The sequence below is a fragment of the Spea bombifrons genome, chromosome 2 (genome assembly GCF_027358695.1).
Source record: "Spea bombifrons isolate aSpeBom1 chromosome 2, aSpeBom1.2.pri, whole genome shotgun sequence".
Classification (NCBI taxonomy): Eukaryota; Metazoa; Chordata; class Amphibia; order Anura; family Pelobatidae; genus Spea; species Spea bombifrons.
This window is the reverse complement of record NC_071088.1, coordinates 31,442,679-31,463,128: the sequence shown is the minus strand read 5'-3', so window position 1 is coordinate 31,463,128 and position 20,450 is coordinate 31,442,679. Positions and strand designations below refer to the sequence as shown.

The window sequence follows — 20,450 nt, the reverse complement described above, 5'->3', positions numbered from 1 at the left end:
TTCTGCCCCATGTGCTATTTGGGACATCTTTGAAGCTAGCCAATGCAATTTACCCCATCAAATCATATATTTTTGTAAACTAGACATCCCAGGGTATTTCACATGCTGGTATTCTAACCCCTAGTAATTTAACCCCTAGTAATTTATTTTGTGATTATTTATCACACAAATTGTAATTCAGGTATAAATTGACAGCTCCTGGTATATGTCACTGGCAAATAACACCCCAATATGTGTTTAGCAACATCTCCTGAGTACAGTGGTTCTGCTGCCTCCATGTCCTAGTTCAGACATCTTTAAAGCTGGCCAATGGAATTTATCCCATCAAACCACATACTTTTTGAAAACTAGACACACCCAAGGTATTTTAACCATTTCCCTTAATGAATTCTACGACTTGCCTTTGCCAAAGTTTGTGGTAGTAATTTTTGTTATATTTTTTCACACAAATTGTACTTTTGTTGTACAGGTATGAATGTTTGATGTCTTTTTAAAATGTTTGAATGTGATATATTTGTATACTCAATTTAAGATCACTTCATTGCAAGCATAGACCATTTAGTAACTTACTCATGCTGATTACTCATATTCTAATTAAGACACAGGGAAGGCGTGCGAATAGACACTTTTAATCATCGATGAGGAAAATCAAGAAAAAAATAAATACCTTTTTCATGGGCTAAAAACAGGTGTCCTTAGGGTTGCCAATGTACACCCACTTAAGAATAAATATATTCATTTCAAATGTTTCTTTCTGGTGATGCTATAGATTACAATATCTGATTAAAATATTCAGATTATAATATCTGTGTTCATGAATAGGGATCAGATGATTACCTACAATTACTAATGTAATAAACTACATGATACTGCCATTGATCACTTTCCAAACATTGGCCAAATGCAGGAGACATTCTCTGTGGTGAAAAGGGTGATAATTCCCCTTTCTGGATAGCAAAAATTCTACTGTCTCCTAAACCTTAGTGATATTTTTCAAGCCTGGTGTATCAATGAAATAGAAAATCTGACATATTCAGTTATTTTCCCCACCAAAAAGGCCTTGCCATGCATCCGCAATAAAAGTGTGCTTTCCACATGATCTACGGCCAGAGAAGCATGTGAAAAACCAAAGGATTCATTGCACCATCTGTTTAAATTATGGAAGTCCACATGCAGCTTCGGTTGTGTTGTGAAAACAGATGGAGCACTCTAAATAATCTGAACTGTAATCATTCTACACAGGGCCATTATAAGGCTCCTGATAAATATTTTTTATTACATCAGGAAAGCCGAGCACAACACAGGTCCTCCACAAATTGGAAAGAGTTATGTTTGTTGTCTATTTTTGCAGGGAAAAGTAGAATAACTGTGTATCCCTAATGTAATAAGGCATTGTTTTGTTTCGTTCCCAGAACTACACTTGATATTTTACTAACGACTAATGCTGAAACAGATGATAATGAACTGATAACCTTGCAGTGAGATGTAACTTCCCTTCAGGGAAGATGTAATGCTACAGAGAAATGCTTTGAAAATGATATAAAGGTTGCTAGAGAAACTGCAGCTAATATCTTTACTATATAAAGCATATTGAGCTTCGGAGTAAGTTTGAAGGTCACCAGAGAGGCAGTTGAACTAAAGTGATAGATCTCTACGCCAACACAGTAAGCTAAAGTGTAACTGTAGCCAACGCTGGCATTTAGAATGTAGCCGGTAATGCTTTGTTGGGTAAGGAATATTTTTATGATCTTTAAAATGCACAAATGCAATTTTTGCAATTTTGTTTCTTTTTTTGTATACCATCAACATTTTACCACCTGTGAGGCACCTCATAAATGAACGTACACCCCAATTTTGATTTTGCAAGTTGTTTCACATTTCATATATGTATAAAATCCTGAAAATGCTAAAATGAACACATTAATTCAAATCAAAATGGATTTCCACACTTCCAACTTTTTTACACGTAAAGTACTGATAGTGGGATTACTACCCCTTGCACACTCTGAATTAGTGAAAAGCAAATTTCTTAGTGCTTTTTGTATAGATTTTCTATCCTAACCACATAACTGGTTTATTTAGATGTGGTTTGTTTAACCACTTGCATTAAATAATTAAAAAAGGCTGGTTTGTTAATTTGTTTTGCTTGCTGAAAGCACTTTCATGAAGTGCCTGTGATTAATGGGCCACTGGGCTTCAATTACTAGGATAGCATTTACGGTTGCCAGTCCAGTACAGCCTACAGGAGAGTGCCAGCATAAAAGTGTGTGCCTAGTTGTCATTTTTCTTGGTACATTGATTTTTTCTGATGTCGACAGACAAGCCATCCCAGAAAACAAGCATATTGGCTAAGGTCTGCACCCCTTCTTTGCAAAAGCCACTGTTAAGTATTGTTCTGTTAAGATTATAGTTATGCATTTGAAAAAATATGATCTCTTCTGTCAAGTTAACCCTTTAAGGCTGAGGACTCATGAGGGTATGTTTGAGTTGGGGAGGGGGCACTGAACAGACTCCTTACCTGCCTGCCCCTGCCTGCCCCTGCCTGCCCCAGTCCCTTCTTATGTCTAAGTAACCCTGTACTGATTGGGGGGCACAGGGTGACAAGGAAACCCCGTCTGGTCTGCCGGAACTAGACTCCCATGGACTAGCCGGCTATGGGGGCTCTACAAGCCAGGAAACGCTCTTAGCTTGTGGTGGACCATACTCAGTGGTGATTACAGAGAGGGAGCTCGTTTGGGAACCCTGGTTTTATTGCCAATCTTTAGGACCAGGGATTACCCAGCCGCAGCTATGAAACTCTGGCCGGGCTACCGCGCAGACTCTTCCGACGCTGTCACCCAGGGTTCATCAGACATCAGATCACGTCACTTTTTGGATCATAACATCTTCGGACCCTGAGCTCTCAATTGGTACCCCGGGATTGACACTGCTCCCTCAGGATCACCCCAAAATAGTGATTCTTTGTTGGGTGGACATTGCTGGCCATAGAACTGCATAGCGGCACCGGGCTGTCTGGTAGATGATGGGATTATACCTTTAATCCTGTCATGTTTGATGTATATATATATATCTGTGCTGTCCTCAATAAAGTTTTACCCCTACACTAAAGCTCGGCTAGCACTTTCAGCGGCAAGGAAGATCTCTATGGCGGACCTACTCAGTCCAAGTACGGGTCATATTTTCCATCTAATCAATCCATTATAATTCAAAAGCAAAGCATCTTGTTAAAAATATGTTTAATTAGCCAAGCAGAAGGAAACGCTGTTATTTCACTGTGTGACCATGACTATCACTAAGCAGTTACCATTCAAATTTATCGTAATGCTAAATAACGTTAACAGTGGATATTTAGGACTTTTTTTTTTTACATTTGGGTTGGACAATCATTACCCAAAGAAATATCATAAGGATACTGCTAAATCAAAAAACACTGCTTGATACGCATTACATTAGTTATACTAAGATATTAAATAAAGATGAGTAATCTGGCTGTTTTTCTTTTTCCGGATAAAGTTAATAGATCTCCTTAATTGGTTTATACTAAATAAACTAAAATGAAATGAGTCACTAAAAAATATTAAACATAAACAATCGGAGCAGATGTTGGAAAAAGCAGACAAAGAAAGAAGGCAGAAGAACATAAAGTGGCAAGAGAAGAAGTAGAGCTGCGTAAAAGGAGACAGGGACATGAAAACAGTTGGTAGAGAAGGTAGGGAGTGAGAGTGTAAGAAAGAATGAGTGAGAGTATGAAAGGCGTGAAAGCAATGAAATGCAAACAAAAATTCAGAGCCGTCTGCTTAGTTTTTATTTGTTTCATCGGGGGTCTCTACTCGTTTTCGGACATTCATATAAATTAACAAAATTGCCAAAAAATTAACATTCATAGAAATCTGAATGCACAAGTCTAGTGGCAAACCATAATGCTCCCATTGTTCTTTATAGAAGAATCTAATTAACTACAATTTCCACAGCACTTTGGGGTATTTTCCATGAAAAAGATTATCTGATATGGTTTGGGAGAAAATACCTGTATAAAATAAGTTATTACTTTAATTCAATTTTTTGTGTTTTTTTTAAAGATATAAGCTGCTTTGCAGCGTGAGGGAGACATGTTTGCCAAAGAAAATAGCCAGCATATTACATGACAAATGTTAACTGCAGTTCACTTGTGATAGAGCATCCATCATCTTGACATTCATTTGTGCACCTGATCTGTACTGTCATTATTAAAATCAGAAGGTGAAGTAACACTTCTTGTATGTTTTTTGTTGTCTTGTATATAGTTCTTGTTATACTTATTTCAGCTTTAAATGCTATAATTGCATACTTGCAACAATAAAGCACTTGAATGGACAGTAGGCTAAAGAAAACAAATACTCTTTTATGATTTTCTGTTTATTTTAATAACATACCGTATTTATCGGCGTATAACACGCACCCTTGTATACCATGCACCCTCATTTTAACACGGAAATTTGAGTAAAAAAGTTTAAATAACACACACACTAAGACACACACACAAACATTAAGACACACATACACACATTCATTTTATATATTGGCCTAAACACCCCATCAACCATAACTGCCCCTGAATTAACCCTAAAGACCCCGTTATCCATATCTGCCCCTAAATTAACACTTAAGACCCCATCAACCATACCAATTTATTAGGTAATTTATCTGGAGTACATGCAATTAATTTAGGGGCCGTTATGGTTAATCGGGTCTTTAGGGTTACTTTAGGGGCAGTTATGGTTGATAGGGCGTTTAGGGTTAATTTAGGGCCAGTTTGGCTAATGGGGTGTTTAGGGTTAATTTAGGGGCAGAATAAACATCTGAAAGCACAGGAGGACACTAGTAGTTAAATACCTGGGTTTATTTACTAAAAGTCCTGTGGTCAGTTAAGTAAAGTGTTAACTTGGCTAGCCAGACTCGACGTAAGTCACTCATGCTAACATTCATAAAACATGAGTTGCTTGTGAGTAAGTACAGGAGCATGCAATTTTAAAATTCGCAGAAGAGGGCATATAAAATTGATGGAAACTCACATTTCTGCATCTAAAAGTCACAAAAAAATCATCCAGTTCCATTCTCAAGGTAGTTAAAAACATAGTAAATGAAACATATTGGGAAGGGGTTTTTGAAGGAAATACCCAATTAGTGGGTTAATAAATCTGCCTTTTTCAACTAGCATCAACTCAACTCTCCTGCAGTCAAGCCTATGAGTTAAGTTTACATTTTTGGTGTGCAAATGTAAATTGGTAATAGTGAGTTAGTGAGTTGCCCTTACGAAAAAATTACTGCAGTTTTTCTGAAGTAATACTGCAGTTTTTTGGACATGAAAAAACTGCAATACTGCACTTTTACTGCAGTATTACTGTACATTTACTGCAGTTTTACTGCATTTGTACTTCACTGTACTGCAGTTATTTTTGTACGGAAGTACAAATGCAATAAAGCTGCAGTACATTGAAGTACAACTGTAGGTTTGCAGTCAAAAAAAAAGTGCAGTAAATGTGCAGTAATCCCGCAATAAAACTGCAGTACAGTGAAGTACAAATGCAGTAAAACTGCAGTAAATGTGCAGTAATACTGCAGTAAAAGTGCAGTATTGCAGTTTTTCATGTCCAAAAAACTGCAGTATTACTTCAGAAAAACTGCAGTAATTTTTTCGTAAGGGTGGGCTTTAAAATACAAAAAAATTTTGCCTTTTTGCATTATTCTGTTTAGTTTTTTAATATTCTTGCATTTTAGTATTTATTAAGATGAATGTCTATTCAGTGATGGAATGTAGCAGGAAATCAAATCAAGCGTTCTTGGTGGCCCACAGGGCCGGACCAACAATGGAGCCGAGTGGGGCAACCGCTCCAGGCGGCACTTTTGAAGGGGCGGCACTTCGCCGCCCCAAGCCCTTTTTTTTTTTAAAGCGAAAGAGAGAGAAAGGGGCGCCGAGTGGTTTTCGTTTACCAAGCTGTCAGTACCCGCTCGGCGCCCCTCTCTCACCGAGACCGAACAGGGAGACTCACCGCAGGACTGCTGAAAGGTAAGTACAAGGGGGGGTAGATAATGAGGGGGGGTGTCAGGGACGGAGGGAGAGGAAGGCTAGATAAGGGGGGGGCGGCATTTTAAAATTCGCCCCAGGCGGCATTTTGCCTTGGGCCGGCCCTGGTGGCCCAGGCATAAATATAAGCTCCTGCCCTGAGTATAGTCAAGACAACTTTATATATAGATCATTAATGGAGTATGGACTAAAACTTCTAAACTTGCATTTTTTATTTCCCTCTTGCAGCCTTTAGTTGAAGTTGATTGTGTTAAATATGCATTCGGGACCTCACTTCTGTACAGTATGTGGAGTAGTAATAAATAGTTTTAATCCATAAGTGTTTTGTGACTATTATACATTAGCTAGTTAAAAGTCCTTGTTTCATCATTGATGCAAATATCTTTCCAGTCGTTATCACTACCATTTCTTGTGAATGTTGTTCAATTGTGACCTTGAACATAGAAATTTGGTCCAGAATTATAGTTATTTCATGTTAGGATTCTAAATATAGCTCAAATCGGTCCTGAACTTTCTCTCACTTCTCTAACTGGATTACAGCGTCTTTCAGTATATTTGCTCTTGTAAAAAAGTATTCTCTATGAAAGAAACTCTGAGTTCAGTATTTATGAATATAAAGTCCATGCAATTATTATTATTATTTTGTTTTCTAGGTAAAGTGTAAACTCTTTATATGGTTGTCAACTAAATGTAAGATAACAAAATTATGACAACTGTCTCTATCTACCATAAAGAAAATAATACCTGACTCCCGGCACTTAAATGATTAATCCAACACTGATTTGAATACATTTGGAGCAATACCAGGGTTAAACACTGATGATCTCTTGTCACATGTAATTTGGAAACTGGAAATGTAAATGTATGTATCAACTAAAAATGTATATCCAAAAAATTAATAAGAATACGTGAAAACAATTATATTTTAAACAATTTTCAAAGAGGATTGATCCACCAGTATAACTTTGTAATAGTTATGGGTAATACAATAGAGCATGTTGTACAGTTGTTCTATGTTTGTCTTAAGGAAGATGACAATAACAAATATGGTTAATAAACAAGTAAATAAATATTCAAAACATACATAATGTATTAAATGTTAAATGCTTAAAGCAATAACTTTGGGCCCTGATTGGTCTGCGACTACGCAGCCCCATACCCAACAAAGTGCAATGCACTGTGTGTTCTGACACCTTTCTATCAGAACCGGCATTAACCCTTTAAACAATTTGAGCTAGAGTAGCTTGTCTGTTGGATTTGACCACACAGGCCATCCTTCGCTCCCCCGGGTGCATCAACGAGCCTTGGCCGCCTATGACCCTGTTGGCGGGTCACCGATTTTCCTTCCTTGGACCACTTTTTATAGGCACTGACCACTACAGACCGGGAACACCCCACAAGAGCTGTAGTTTTGGAAATGCTCTGACCCAATTGTCTAGCCATTATAATTTGGCTCTTCTCAGAGTCGCTCAGATCCTTATGCTTGCCCATTTTTCCAGCTTCTAACACATGAACTTTGAGGACAAAATGTTCACTTGCTGCCTAATATATCCCCCTACTGACAGTGTTATTCACTTGACCAGTCAGTGGTTACAATCTTATGGCTAACTGGTGTGTGTTTATATATATATATATATATATATATATATATATATATATATATATATATATATATCGATAGATAGATAGATAGATAGATAGATAGATAGATAGATAGATAGATCTATATAAATATATATATATAAAGATATATCTATATCTATCTATCTATCTATCTATCTATCTATCTATATATATATATATATATATATATATAGATATAGATCTATCTATATATATATATATATGTATGTGTGTTATATCCTCTCTTTTCCTTTCCATTATCTTACTCTTCACAGTTGTGCTGGCTGTACTGTTACAGCTTGCGATAACACATGCACTTACCTTTGCAACATAACCCTTTGCATTAATGGAAAGCAAATTGACCTCTCAACATATTTACATACATTAAGACCAAGTATTTCCAAATGCTATTATAAACACATACACACATGGGATGATAAATAAATAAAAACAACAGCCATCTATCCAGTTATATTGGTTTGCGGTCATTATTTATTTCTAGCAATTATAAACTGAATGGCAGTTATCACTTAATAACAGCCATTATAATGAAAAGACCAATTCACATCGGCCATGTATTTAATGTTTTGTTGCCAATACATGTTAATGGAGATTTAAAGCATAATTATTGAAGATGATACATAAGTATGATGCTTAAGCAAGATGATAAATATGAAATGCCCGCTTCAACCATGAAATTGTTAAATTGCAGCCAAATGACGGATAATAGTCTCTCTCAGCTTTGGTCAAGCATAAAATGTGGAGCACCCCACTTCAGCAGCAAGACAAAATGTAACAAAGTGTTGGCACTCCTTCAAGGAAGAGACGAACATGTAATATATTGTTTAAAATTATTATAAATCATTTTTTAGGTCCCTAGTCCCGATGTAAAACAAAACCAAGCAAGAAGCATACCGGCTGGTCAAATCCACTGATACAAGAGCAGAAGAAACCGGTTTCTTACCAAGAGGTTTAAACAATATATTACTTGTTTGTCTCTTCCTTTAGGGAGTGCTAACACTTAGTTACATTTTATATTATAATATAGGATAATATGAAATGCAATTTGTTATGAGAGTTCACTAAATTTTTGTTATTTTTTTTTCATCCACAGGCTGATCAACCTGGTCCTTTGCAGTGTATGAACTCGAAGCATCAAGAAAAAATTGAGCTTGGAATAGTGTGACAAATAATATTTCAGTTTTTGGGGAATGGGCTTAAATTCACTGAAAACTTGGAGATTACATATGGCAAAAATACAACGGTGGCAATAATTTTGTGCTGCACTTAACATCGCAAATTCAGCTTGGCCTGGCTAAAGATATTTGATTTGCCTTTGTCCTCTCAACCTGGGAGATATCACTTTTGCTGATGTTGATGTAAACAATGTCGAGACCAAAGGGATTACTATGGTTGCCTTTGATCTTCACCCCAGTCTGTATTGTGGTAAACTCGAATTTGCTATTATGGATAACAGCTTTTGCTGTACGATTTACAATAATTGATGGCCAAGCACAGCATCCAATAGTACCTACGAACTACGGTAAAATACGTGGCACAAGAACAGCTCTGCCCATTGAGATTCTTGGCCCTGTCGAGCAATACTTGGGAGTTCCTTATGCCTCACCCCCAACTGGAGAGAGACGCTTTCAGCCCCCTGAGCCACCTTCATCTTGGACTGGTGTCAAGAATGCTACGCAGTTTGCTCCAGTTTGCCCACAGTTCTTGGATGAAAGATCTTTATTAAACGATATGCTGCCTGTATGGTTTACTGCCAATTTGGATACAGTTGTATCATACGTACAAGATCAGAGCGAAGATTGTCTATATTTAAATATATACGTGCCAACTGAGGATGGTAAGTCTATTGGGTATGGATAAATTCAACCAACAGAACATCAGTAATACTATTACTCATTAAGTAACATTTTATAAATGTTTATCACAATCTCCATGGTTTTTTTTCATGGCATCATTTTAAATCCAAAGCATGGCTGATATAACGGAAAGTGTATTTGCGTATATGTAGAGATTTATTTTCAGTAATAAAAATATAATCTAACTGCCACTCAAGTTTCCATTTAGGCAAACTTTTTAATGTTATTTTTTTGTATTTCCCTACTTACAACAGATATATAACACTTTAGCCATCTAAAATGCAAATATATGATAAAATATACCACATTTATGTTATCAAATGTGAAGAGATTATGTGGCAATTTGCAGAGAAAGATTTTTCTTGAATATATGTGCATATTATCCTTACTTATCTTTTATTGTTTTTCATTATTGTAAATATCAAAGCTGGTTTTAACCAATCTTAGTTGTTTTTTTTCTTGGATTTTATTATAGTCACGATTTGAGTAACTGTATGATTTTTGGTACTTTACTTTACCACAACTAGTTCGTATAAAAAAAATATCTTTGTGTTGCAATCTATAAATGGGATCTTAAATCCTGTCAAATTATTAAATCAAAGCGACAGTTTCTCTATGAGAAAACTGAGGAAGAAAACAATAGAAACAGCATGGGGTAAGCAAAAGACTTCGCAACTGTTGCCCATATGATCTGATTAAACACATTATGTATCTTTAAGTGACAGTTCTCTGACACAAGAAGCCTAGTTGTTATGGAGACAAACCATGAAATTTGCTTTTTGGTGTCAAAGGTCTGAATGTGACTCAATGAGTTAAATTTGCATTAGAAGTTCTCTTGGAATACAAGTCTGAAACAAGACTTGCTTGTTATTGTGTCTTCTTCTTATTGAATGTGCATATCTTAGCATAGGAATTTTAAGGAGATGACAAAAGGAAACCATTTAATAAAACTGAGATATATATATATAATTAAATGGCAAACAGAAACTTTGCAGTTTTCATAACTCAATTAAACATGCCAACATATATATTACCCCCCAGTAAGCATATATATATATATATATATATATATATATACAAACAAAAATGTATGATACTCTTTCTTGGAAACATCTACTTAAATATATTATTAATCCTATTTTTTACATATATTTAAGTATCCTTAAAACCAATCATGATAATATTTAACAATGATCTCCTAAACTCTGTTAGCTCTGTGCACCATATGGTCGACAAGTATTACAAGTGTTGTCTCGTTATGATTAGTAACCCAGTGTAGTACATCAGGCAAGTAACAAGAAAGTTGGGGACAAAAAACATTTTAGGCACAAAAAACAGTAATTTAGGAAAAACTAAAATATATTTAAATCCTCATGTTTCTACATTTTAGAGCATCTAATTTTTCAATAAGATTTAGCTTTAAAGGGTTACTCTAGCCATTATATACATTTGTGTCTTTCCCCACCGTGGAACTATTTTCTAAGCAGGGTATGGGTTGGATAGATCACATCTTCATACTTGTGAAATACTTAAGACTAGTAAGATCGGTACGAAAGAATAGAAACCCATTGGTTTCATAGATTGGTTGCTTTAGTGGTACGGATTATAAAGCCAAGGAGGATGTAGCTGCAGGGCTGCAGCTTCTACATCAGTTAAGTGCTTCTGTTCTTCAGAGTACTTTAATATGCATTCTTCTTTAGTGAGGTTGACAAGGACATAATAGTAAATAAACATAAAAAATATTAAAGTGAAATATATTTGTTTAGTCCAAGTAATGAATCCGTGCATTTTTATAGACATTGAAATTATCATACAGAATTTTGTTTTTGCAATATCCTTCCATATTTATAAAACAACAACAAAGAAATATAATCACATGCATTGGTAAAGCATGAAAAAATGCACAGAAACCCAACCACTAAGAAACATGCTTGCTTCAAAGCATACAAACATGTCCAAAAAATCATACTAAAATGTTTATCTCATTAAAATAAAAAAATGTCATTTATTTAATGTATTTGAATTTATTTTCTCTTAAAATTGGGACTAAGGTGGCAGTAACTCCTAAAGTAGTCCTAAAGCTGCCAGCTTATTATTATATCCTTTAACAGTGCAGACAAATTAAACATGTTCAGCTGATTTATTCAGGTAAATTTACATATTAATCAACATTTTATTATATCTCATAACTTAAATGATTTAAATAGGCAAGCTACTATTGCACAATAGTGTATGAAGACATGCATTTGTGATTTTTTTTAAATTTATTGTATTTGATTTATTTTTTTGTATAACTTTCACCTTCACAAACCGTCCAACCATCCCATTTTTATCAGGACTGTCACAATTTCTGAACAGTATCCTGCTAAGCTGCCCTTTTGTCCTGGCTTTACTGGTAGTGAGCATCATAGGCTGGTTATGGAGATCTGAAGATCTCCAGTGACTTGCCAGATGAGCTGTGAAATTGATCAAAGTATGTGCTGTTACATTTTTACATTTGTAGCTCCCAGGTATACTCCTAGGGAGTAAGTCTATGGTCCTGCCCTGGCCCTACCTCTGACCACTCACCCCCAAAGATGGTGTCCAGATTTGTAAATTATTGAATTGACAAATATATTAATTACTATAGCCTTCTATAATAACTGTGAACCGTCCTGGTGACTCTGGGTGAAGTGGCACTTCCCTGGGTCTCATGGGTCACTCTGATCTGCCTCAAGACAGGAGCAGTATTTAGATATGCCCACTACCTGCCCATTTCCCTTCCCTGCTGCCTGGTGCTAGACCAACCCTTATTAGTGGCCAGCCCATAACACGGCTAACTGCCCAGACTGACCCGGAACGTTCTCAGCTATGCCTACTGTAGGCAATTAAATAAGTGTAGACACTTATTTAATGCTATCTTATTGAGATATTAGGGAATAATAAACACACCACAGTTATGACATTTGATTTATTATCTTCAGTCATATGTTTGCTTTACCCTTCACAATATATTGACGATATTGCTTATAATAACACCGAGACTCATTTAGTATTGTTGGATTTTGTGTTACTCTCTACTGAGTTATATACTCATTATAGTAACACGTATACATTTTCTTCACTTAGCATCTGCCCTTATGCAATGTTTTAATGTAACTGTATATATGATTAGACTAAGATTTGTATTTGTTTTACATCTGTTTTTATGTGTCTTAATCCTATTTTTAATTAGTATTAAATGTCCCAACATCAGCTAATCAGTATCAGCGTTGTAAGTTATGCTAATGACTAGTGTGATTTTATTGCAATTAATTAAAAATGTATTTATGAGTGAGAACTGTTTAAAAAGAGTGTGTGCTTAAGCTATTTCAAGGTGTTTTCTTTTCCTTTACGTTTATACCTGGATTATAATAAATGCAAATATTATTTGCATTAATATTTATTTAAAATTAATCTATTAAAGGTCTACTCTAGCCCTATTTTTATATGGAATAACTTAAACAGATCAAACTAATGTTTGTGTAAAGAGACATTTTGTGGCTAAATTTAACATTGTTGGTCAAAATATCAAATATTTACCAAGGATGGGCAGGCAGCTCAATATTTGCTTAGATTGGTTTGGCTCAATTCAGGGTTGGGTTGTATGAATCCTTTCATTAATTGCAATGGGAAAATGGGATAAAATAACGACACATTGTGTCACAGTTAATGAATCTCTCCCAATTTACCTCTGTTTTGCTTTCCCATTGAATTTAGCCCAATATGTATATTCGCTGAATTATATAATCATGCTATGATTAAGTAGTTTAATGGTGTCCTGGTTATTGGTTCTGTTGGTGCAGTGCATCTATGAGCAAAATAGCCATCTCCTTGACCAAGTAGGGAAGGGGGAGACATGAATGGAGACTGTTGTTAACACTGAATCCAGCACTTTTCCTACAAACAAAAACTTGGATGAGGTCATTGTCTAAAACTACGTGGATGGAGAATTTGAAGTAAAACAATAAAGTATTTCTTCACTTAGAGGGTGGTAGATAAGTGGATCAGATTTTCAGCATATGGTGGAGGGAATTTAAACATGTATGGAATGTAATATGAGACAAGACCAACCACCAAATAAGCTGTGAGGTCAGTGCTTGTTGGAGCATTTAACAACCATTGCTGCTTTTGAGGCCCTGAACAACAGATCGATATAATATGCCTATTATTTAATTTAAAGTAATAAACAACTGAGTGTGGCTTGCTGATTCAGCATAATAACGCTGGTAGTTAGTAGGTATCATAGTCATATGCAAGATGGGGATTGTCATCTCTGAGAAGAAAATAGAATTACTTTATGTACTGTTTAGATTGCACAAAAAAATAAACTCTAGTTCTTCTGCAGGCATCTGTCACATACACTTATATGTAAATGTGACAGTTTCTAGAAGAAATAGTTTTTGCCTAACCATCAGAATACCCTGGCATTTGTAGTTTGGATGATTAATATCTTACACAGTTAGAAAGTGTCTAGTGTGGTCCCAAGGAGGACACTTATATTTGTGTGTGCGTTTATGTTTGTGTGTGCTAAATATAAGACATTAGATCATAGTATCTCTAAACCCTGTGTACACCACATTATTAAGCAATAAGGTGAAAAGTAGACATACTATACAAGAAAGTCTCATAATTAGCATGAACAATGCTTATGAAAGTAGGTTCATATTAGTTATTTTAGTAAACGAAAAGCAAAACCTGAAAATTCAACTCTAGTTATTTATTGCATGTTTTCTAATCAAAATGTATTTAATCTATATCTCTTAGCTAATTGCCAAGTAGTTCTTTCGGTTCTGTGTCTGGATTTATTCTTCTTTTTTTTTTTTCATTATTCTTCGTTGACTTTGTGAACAGGTTCCAACTGATTATCATGACACTGAAGAAGGGTTGAAATGTCTTAGATTTGAAAAGAGCTTCTGTGACATGGTTGAATAGGATTATGCATACCATAAAATATTGAATCTTGTGCTCTCAGAAAGAATTTCTCCTGACTCTTGTAATGAATGTATCCCTGGAGAATAAATCTATTTTCTAAGGCAGACAACAATGCCATGGTCACTAAGAGGTCTACAATATATGGGAACTACGAAATGTCTTAACTCGAAGAGACCTTTTGAACAAGGTTTTAAATGGTCTGGACAAAAAAACACATGCCTTTAATAAGCTATAATAATAATAATAATAATAGAAGTAGGGTTAAGCTATAAACCCATAGGTGTTCTGTATTATTTTTTCTGCATTATTAAATTCTGGACATTTCTTTGGCCAGAGGGCTACCCCTGCAAGAAATATGCCTTAACTATCTTAATGAGCTGTCAAATCTGCTATTAAGCAGGGTAGCTGAGGCGTGGAGCTTCACACAGACCTGTATTGTACAGGAAGCTCATTGCAACCAACATCCCAAACACGAATGAAATCAAATCCAACAATCAAGCGTGTATACATTTGTTGGTTATATGGTCGGTAGTAGTCCATGATGCATGGTGGAGAAATTAGTCAAATATCCATCACAAATGTTCTTGCCATTGTTCTGCTTCTTCCACTTCAAAGAGTTGTCGTTTTGGGCACATCAGTTAAAGCCTACTTACATAATCACTCTATCCTAACTTTTTAAGTACTTCCTAACCATCCTATTAAAGCAAAACATACCTTCCTTTCTCAAGATTTGACATTTAAGAATTTAATTTAGTTGCGTTGCCCATCATATAGTGCTGTATTAAAGCAAACATATACTGCGGTGGTAGAATTATTTCATTATGTCTAAATGTAAAGTTATTGTATTGGTTATCTGTACAGTGAATTAGTAACAATAACCCTTGAAAGGTAGACTTTGCTCCATGCGTTAATTTATATGCTTTGGCTTGACTGTTGTATATTTTTGTAGATATTTGTGCTGTGATAGGGTCTATGTGCAGCACTAGCACAACTTGTAAAACCATTGTGTAAAATATAACAGACATGGTACAGTTAACTGAAACATACAAATGACTGTGTTTGCAATTAAAACATTAAATAGAATTGATCATATTTTAGTGTGGACGTGCAGAAACTGAATTTTTTATTATTATTATTTTTTTACAATTATATATTTTAACCAAAATTGACTGAATTCAGTCACGTCATTATATATGTATTCTTCTAGAGGCTGCAATTCAGAAAAAAATAGATTAAAATATTGATAGGTTATTTTGTCTCAGTTAATGAATCTTGGCTCTGTTTTGATCCTGCATTATCCCATTGTAGTCTAAAGCAGGATTGCTTTCCAGTTCTAGGTGATAGTTTTCTGGTGATTAAATCCGGCTCAATATGTATTCTTAACGTAAATGACTTTGCCAGTAAATTGATACAAATAATAATACATATTCATATTTTTAATAAAATGGAAATGTTGCTGTTTAAGAAATGTAGGAAGGTTCAGTTATATCGAGGATGGCCTGACTCTTAACAGCATTTTAGTATCTCTAAATTGGAGATTGAAGAGAATGCAAACATTAATCTGATATAGTTAATCCATGACCTTTCTCATTTGATTCTCTATTCTGTATAACACAAGAAAGGGAGGAGATTGCTGCCTGATTATCACAGTCTACCTTCAGTGAAGAGAGAAACGTTGTTTTATTAAATATCCCAGGCTTCCACCAGTAATTAGGTTTTAAGATCAAAAAGTCACCTGACATGTTATATATGTATATATCTCATCCATGTATGAGGTTACAATTTATGACTCCTTTTGGATGAGAAAGCTGGCATGGCAGGTTTTATGTTCCATTGCTCAAAAAAGAAAATCAGGCTCTAAAACAGTTATTTAGATCGCAGCGGGCATATGCATGCCAAGAATAAATTAAAACTGTCTTTACTTCTTAGTTGATGGCCTAAGTAAATTGAACTCTGCCCTTCTAAATAACCTTTGGTGAAGGAAATAAATGGATACCCAATAGCTTCATTCTGTGGGCTTGATAAGTGGATCAATAATAAATGATGGGCAACAAGAGATTATGCTCTATTGTTTTATAGCTTTGTATTATTATAATGACAATTATTATACGTTAGATTATTATACATGCTTACAGTATTATTCCCATTCATGCACATAACAATGAGAATGAAAAACCTATCTACATTTTAATGGGAAAACTGTTTGGGAAACATTTTATAGGAAATCTGAACCATACCATCAACTTAATTTTATACATACATTGACTATATTCAATTGCCAAAGATAAATCAGCTACATGCAAATCACTAGCACAGACTGCAATGGGAAAAAAAATAGATAAAAACGGTTAATTATTTGACCTATATTAGTCAATCTGGACCATTATAGCTATATATATTTTTTAATCATACAATTTCTCATTGCAGTTTATGGGAGGGGTTCTATTCAATTGTGATTAAGGGTGACATTTGCCTATGGCAGTTGATTTCCACCCAAGTTGTTTATAGTTGAATGCTGTCCGTAAAATTAATTAGTTATCAGGCTAATAAACCTATGAATTTCATATACGAGCAAATGATCCCTTTCGCAGCTTGCATAGCAACCTAGCCTGCTAACAATTCAGGACAGGCATCGGTGGGATTGTGATACGACTATTGCCAAGTTATTAAAGGAAAGTGTAGCTGGCTAGTGTTTGTTTAAGCAAAACAGAAATCAAATCGGATTAAACAGCATTTGTGGCGTGTGTAGGTCCGTGTATCATGAGGACTGCACAACAAGGGCAAAGAAAATAATCCTATTTATTAAGCAAAAAATATCAATGTTTGTATGTTCGAGCAAGTAAGTGTGTGTGTGCAAGGACAAGTGTAAGCCAGGATGCTTGTGTATAGGGGCAAACTTTAAAGTGCATGTCTATGTATGTGTGTGTGTGTGTGGGCATGTGTAGGAGTAGGTGTTTGTAAAGGCAGTATATATATATATATATATATATATATATATATATATATATATATATCCATTACTTATGCTACAGGGTTAATGTACATTGTTTGAGTGTCAGTGTATGGTGTTAGAATGTATGTTAGTCTATGATGTTAGACTGGGTGGTTGTTGGCATATGGTGCTTGAGCCAGGAAAGTGGTGAACAGAATGACACAGTGAAGAATCTGTACAGAGAAGACAGAGCAGTTGTGCCTGGGTGTGATGTATCCTGTCTACATCATAATATAATCATTTTTCTGCACCCTACCCCATATAGCTTCTCCATTTCTCATCCCTGCCTTAAAAATATTTCCATCTATGTAAAAGAATGTGGAGGGCGTGAGTGAATATCCTTGCCAGTGGTGCCACCCTTGGAGACATAGCACATTGTTTTGACCTTCCCATCATATAGCAACCAATACATACTAGCCAGCAGGGGATCAAACATGTAGAAGGCTACAGCAGTAAGATATTTTGTTTTCTCCCTAAAGCCTGGTAATATAAGTACTTCTCTAAGACATTTTATTTATTTGTATGTGTGTGGACAGGTAGCTTAATACTGTATCTATTGCAAAGGACATAATTTACCCAGTAAATCTGTACAAATTCAATTAACAGAAGATCTATAGATGAAACAAGAAATGGCAGCCGTTTCTTGTTTTCTTGAAATGCTTTAAGTATAAAGGATAACCGTTGCTTTTTGTTTTGTAGATGATCACATGGTTTATATCAGTTTTTTATATATCAGTTTTGTATACTGCTAGAAAATAAACTGTATATATAAGGGAGGTAGGAAATACTAGAGCATCAGTAAAAGAAGAAAAAAAAAATATTGAATGAATTTCAAATGGAATTCTGTATATTGAAATAAAATAATGTAGAATATCACAAAATTATTCATTAGAAATTTAATTTTGTATATTGAACTATAATACTAGCTATAAAGGGAAGGGATTATATGTAAAAATATCAAATAATAAATGTTATGTTTTCTCTATATGCCAAGTAATAAGTAATTATATGTATTATATGTAGAACTGTGAAGCTAGAATGCTCTTTCTTGCAGAGTAAGCTTTAAAATATATTTATACAGAATACATTGTACACAGGCACTGTTTGTGTAGAAAAAAAAGGTATTTATATAGAATTGCTATAATTTGAAACATTTTTATGCAAATCACAGTCCATACCATGATTGTATTATTTTTGGGGGATTCTAGGAAGCGGTGGCCATCTGAAAACTCACAATAGGGATGAAATGCCTATACACACTGAATTTATATTTGCATGATATTGCCCACATTCCAGTGAAGAAATTGAAGGAAATTGTTTGATGTTATTATAAGGGAAAGTAGGCTTACTTGAATGCAAATAGATTCCAAAAGCCCCTTTTCTCTCTTAGCACAATAGACAACAGAATTAGCAAATATAGCAAAGACCCAGCAGTATATCAGTTGCTTTTTTTATTTGTAGGTAATGTATATTTTATTGATTTGCTGTTTTTTGCATTTTAAAAACCATAAATCATATTTTATGTAGCAACATCTCCCCGAGGCTTTTCAATTCACTTCCCATTTGTAAAACAATGAAAGAATACATTTCAAAAAACCTTAATTGTTTAAAATCAGTTGCCAAATGAGCTTTGAACCTTTTCTTTACAATGGAGATGTAATCGAGTGTTTTATGCAAATCCATTTTAAATGTGGGGGGAACAGGAATTTTGGGCACTGCAGGCATTTCTACAAACATAGACTAGTAACAGCCATTTTACAATCCTAATTTGTATCCTTCATAATAAATTATATTATAATATATGATATAATATATAATGTATGATAATACAAAATATTATAGTTTATTGCATATTATATATTATAATGTATAATATTATATTGTAAAATATTATACTAATATGATATAGTAGAACAAATGAGGATATGGGGGGAATATTTGCCTGTTATAAGGAGAAAAAAAAGATGCAAGCAAGAAAAAGTCAAGGAGAAAAAAAAAGATGTTTGCACCAATGCAGTGTTACTGCTACTAAAAATGAAAAATCAAAAAAGAAATACAGAGGCCATGTAATCAATAGGGGATGGCAAGGGGACAGATTATTTTATTATAGAGGCTTACGTGTTGGTAGTATATGGATAGTTCCTGGATGGAGAACAAGATGCAAATAATAAAATGATAAATGGTTAAAAAAAAAAAAAAAAAAGTATGAAACAAAATAAAGCAATGTGATACAACAATAAAGACATATTTTTGGGTTAAAATTGGAAATGTATAAACATATAAGTTTATATATTAGAATGCTAAACATGTTTATTTGTAAAGATGAATCATTTAGAAAACAATTACCCCATGGGATTCTCTTTAGTGAGTTGTTAAACTTGATTATATTGACCCACCAAATCTCACGTAATATAGTTGAGTGGTAACGGTTTTCACATTAAGAATCTGAAAACTCACATGAAATATACAAAATTCTAAGCAGTATAAGAAACCAATTTTTAAATCAACATTTTATAATAAAAAATAAAAAAAACTTGATAAACATATCAGAGACTTCATGCCTAGACTAGGACCATTATTCTTTTTATTTATGTTGTGTGCAAAATATTTAGTGGAAATTATTCTAAGAATAATAACTACGTTTACTGTTAAGGCAAAGCATCCACAAACAATGCGGCCACTTCCAAAGATGACATAAATATATTAGATATCTATTTTGCAGATAGAACACATTTTTTTCTACTACTTCCTTTAAAATTAATAATATTTTTATTCTCATATTAGTTTAATTTCCAATGCCACTGGTAACTGGATGGAAGCAAGGGAAAGGCATATCTTCAGTTCTGTGTCTCAGGTTTAAAGTCCCCTTACTATTCTTGAGGAATATACTACCACCAAATGTAATGGTTTAATTACCCCACGATTGTCAACCTACTCTTGG

General features: G+C 34.5%; 1 protein-coding gene across 2 annotated transcripts in view; it reads left to right on the top strand.

Moving 5' to 3' along the window:
• NLGN4X (neuroligin 4 X-linked) overlaps window positions 1-20,450 on the top strand; it is a 130,404-nt gene that overhangs the window by 31,176 nt on the left and 78,778 nt on the right. For both annotated transcript variants that reach the window (XM_053457387.1, XM_053457386.1), the window contains exon 2: window positions 8,802-9,545. In XM_053457387.1, the coding sequence (XP_053313362.1) occupies window positions 9,074-9,545 (472 nt within the window). In that variant the 5' untranslated portion in view covers window positions 8,802-9,073. The remainder of the gene's footprint in view (window positions 1-8,801; window positions 9,546-20,450) is intronic.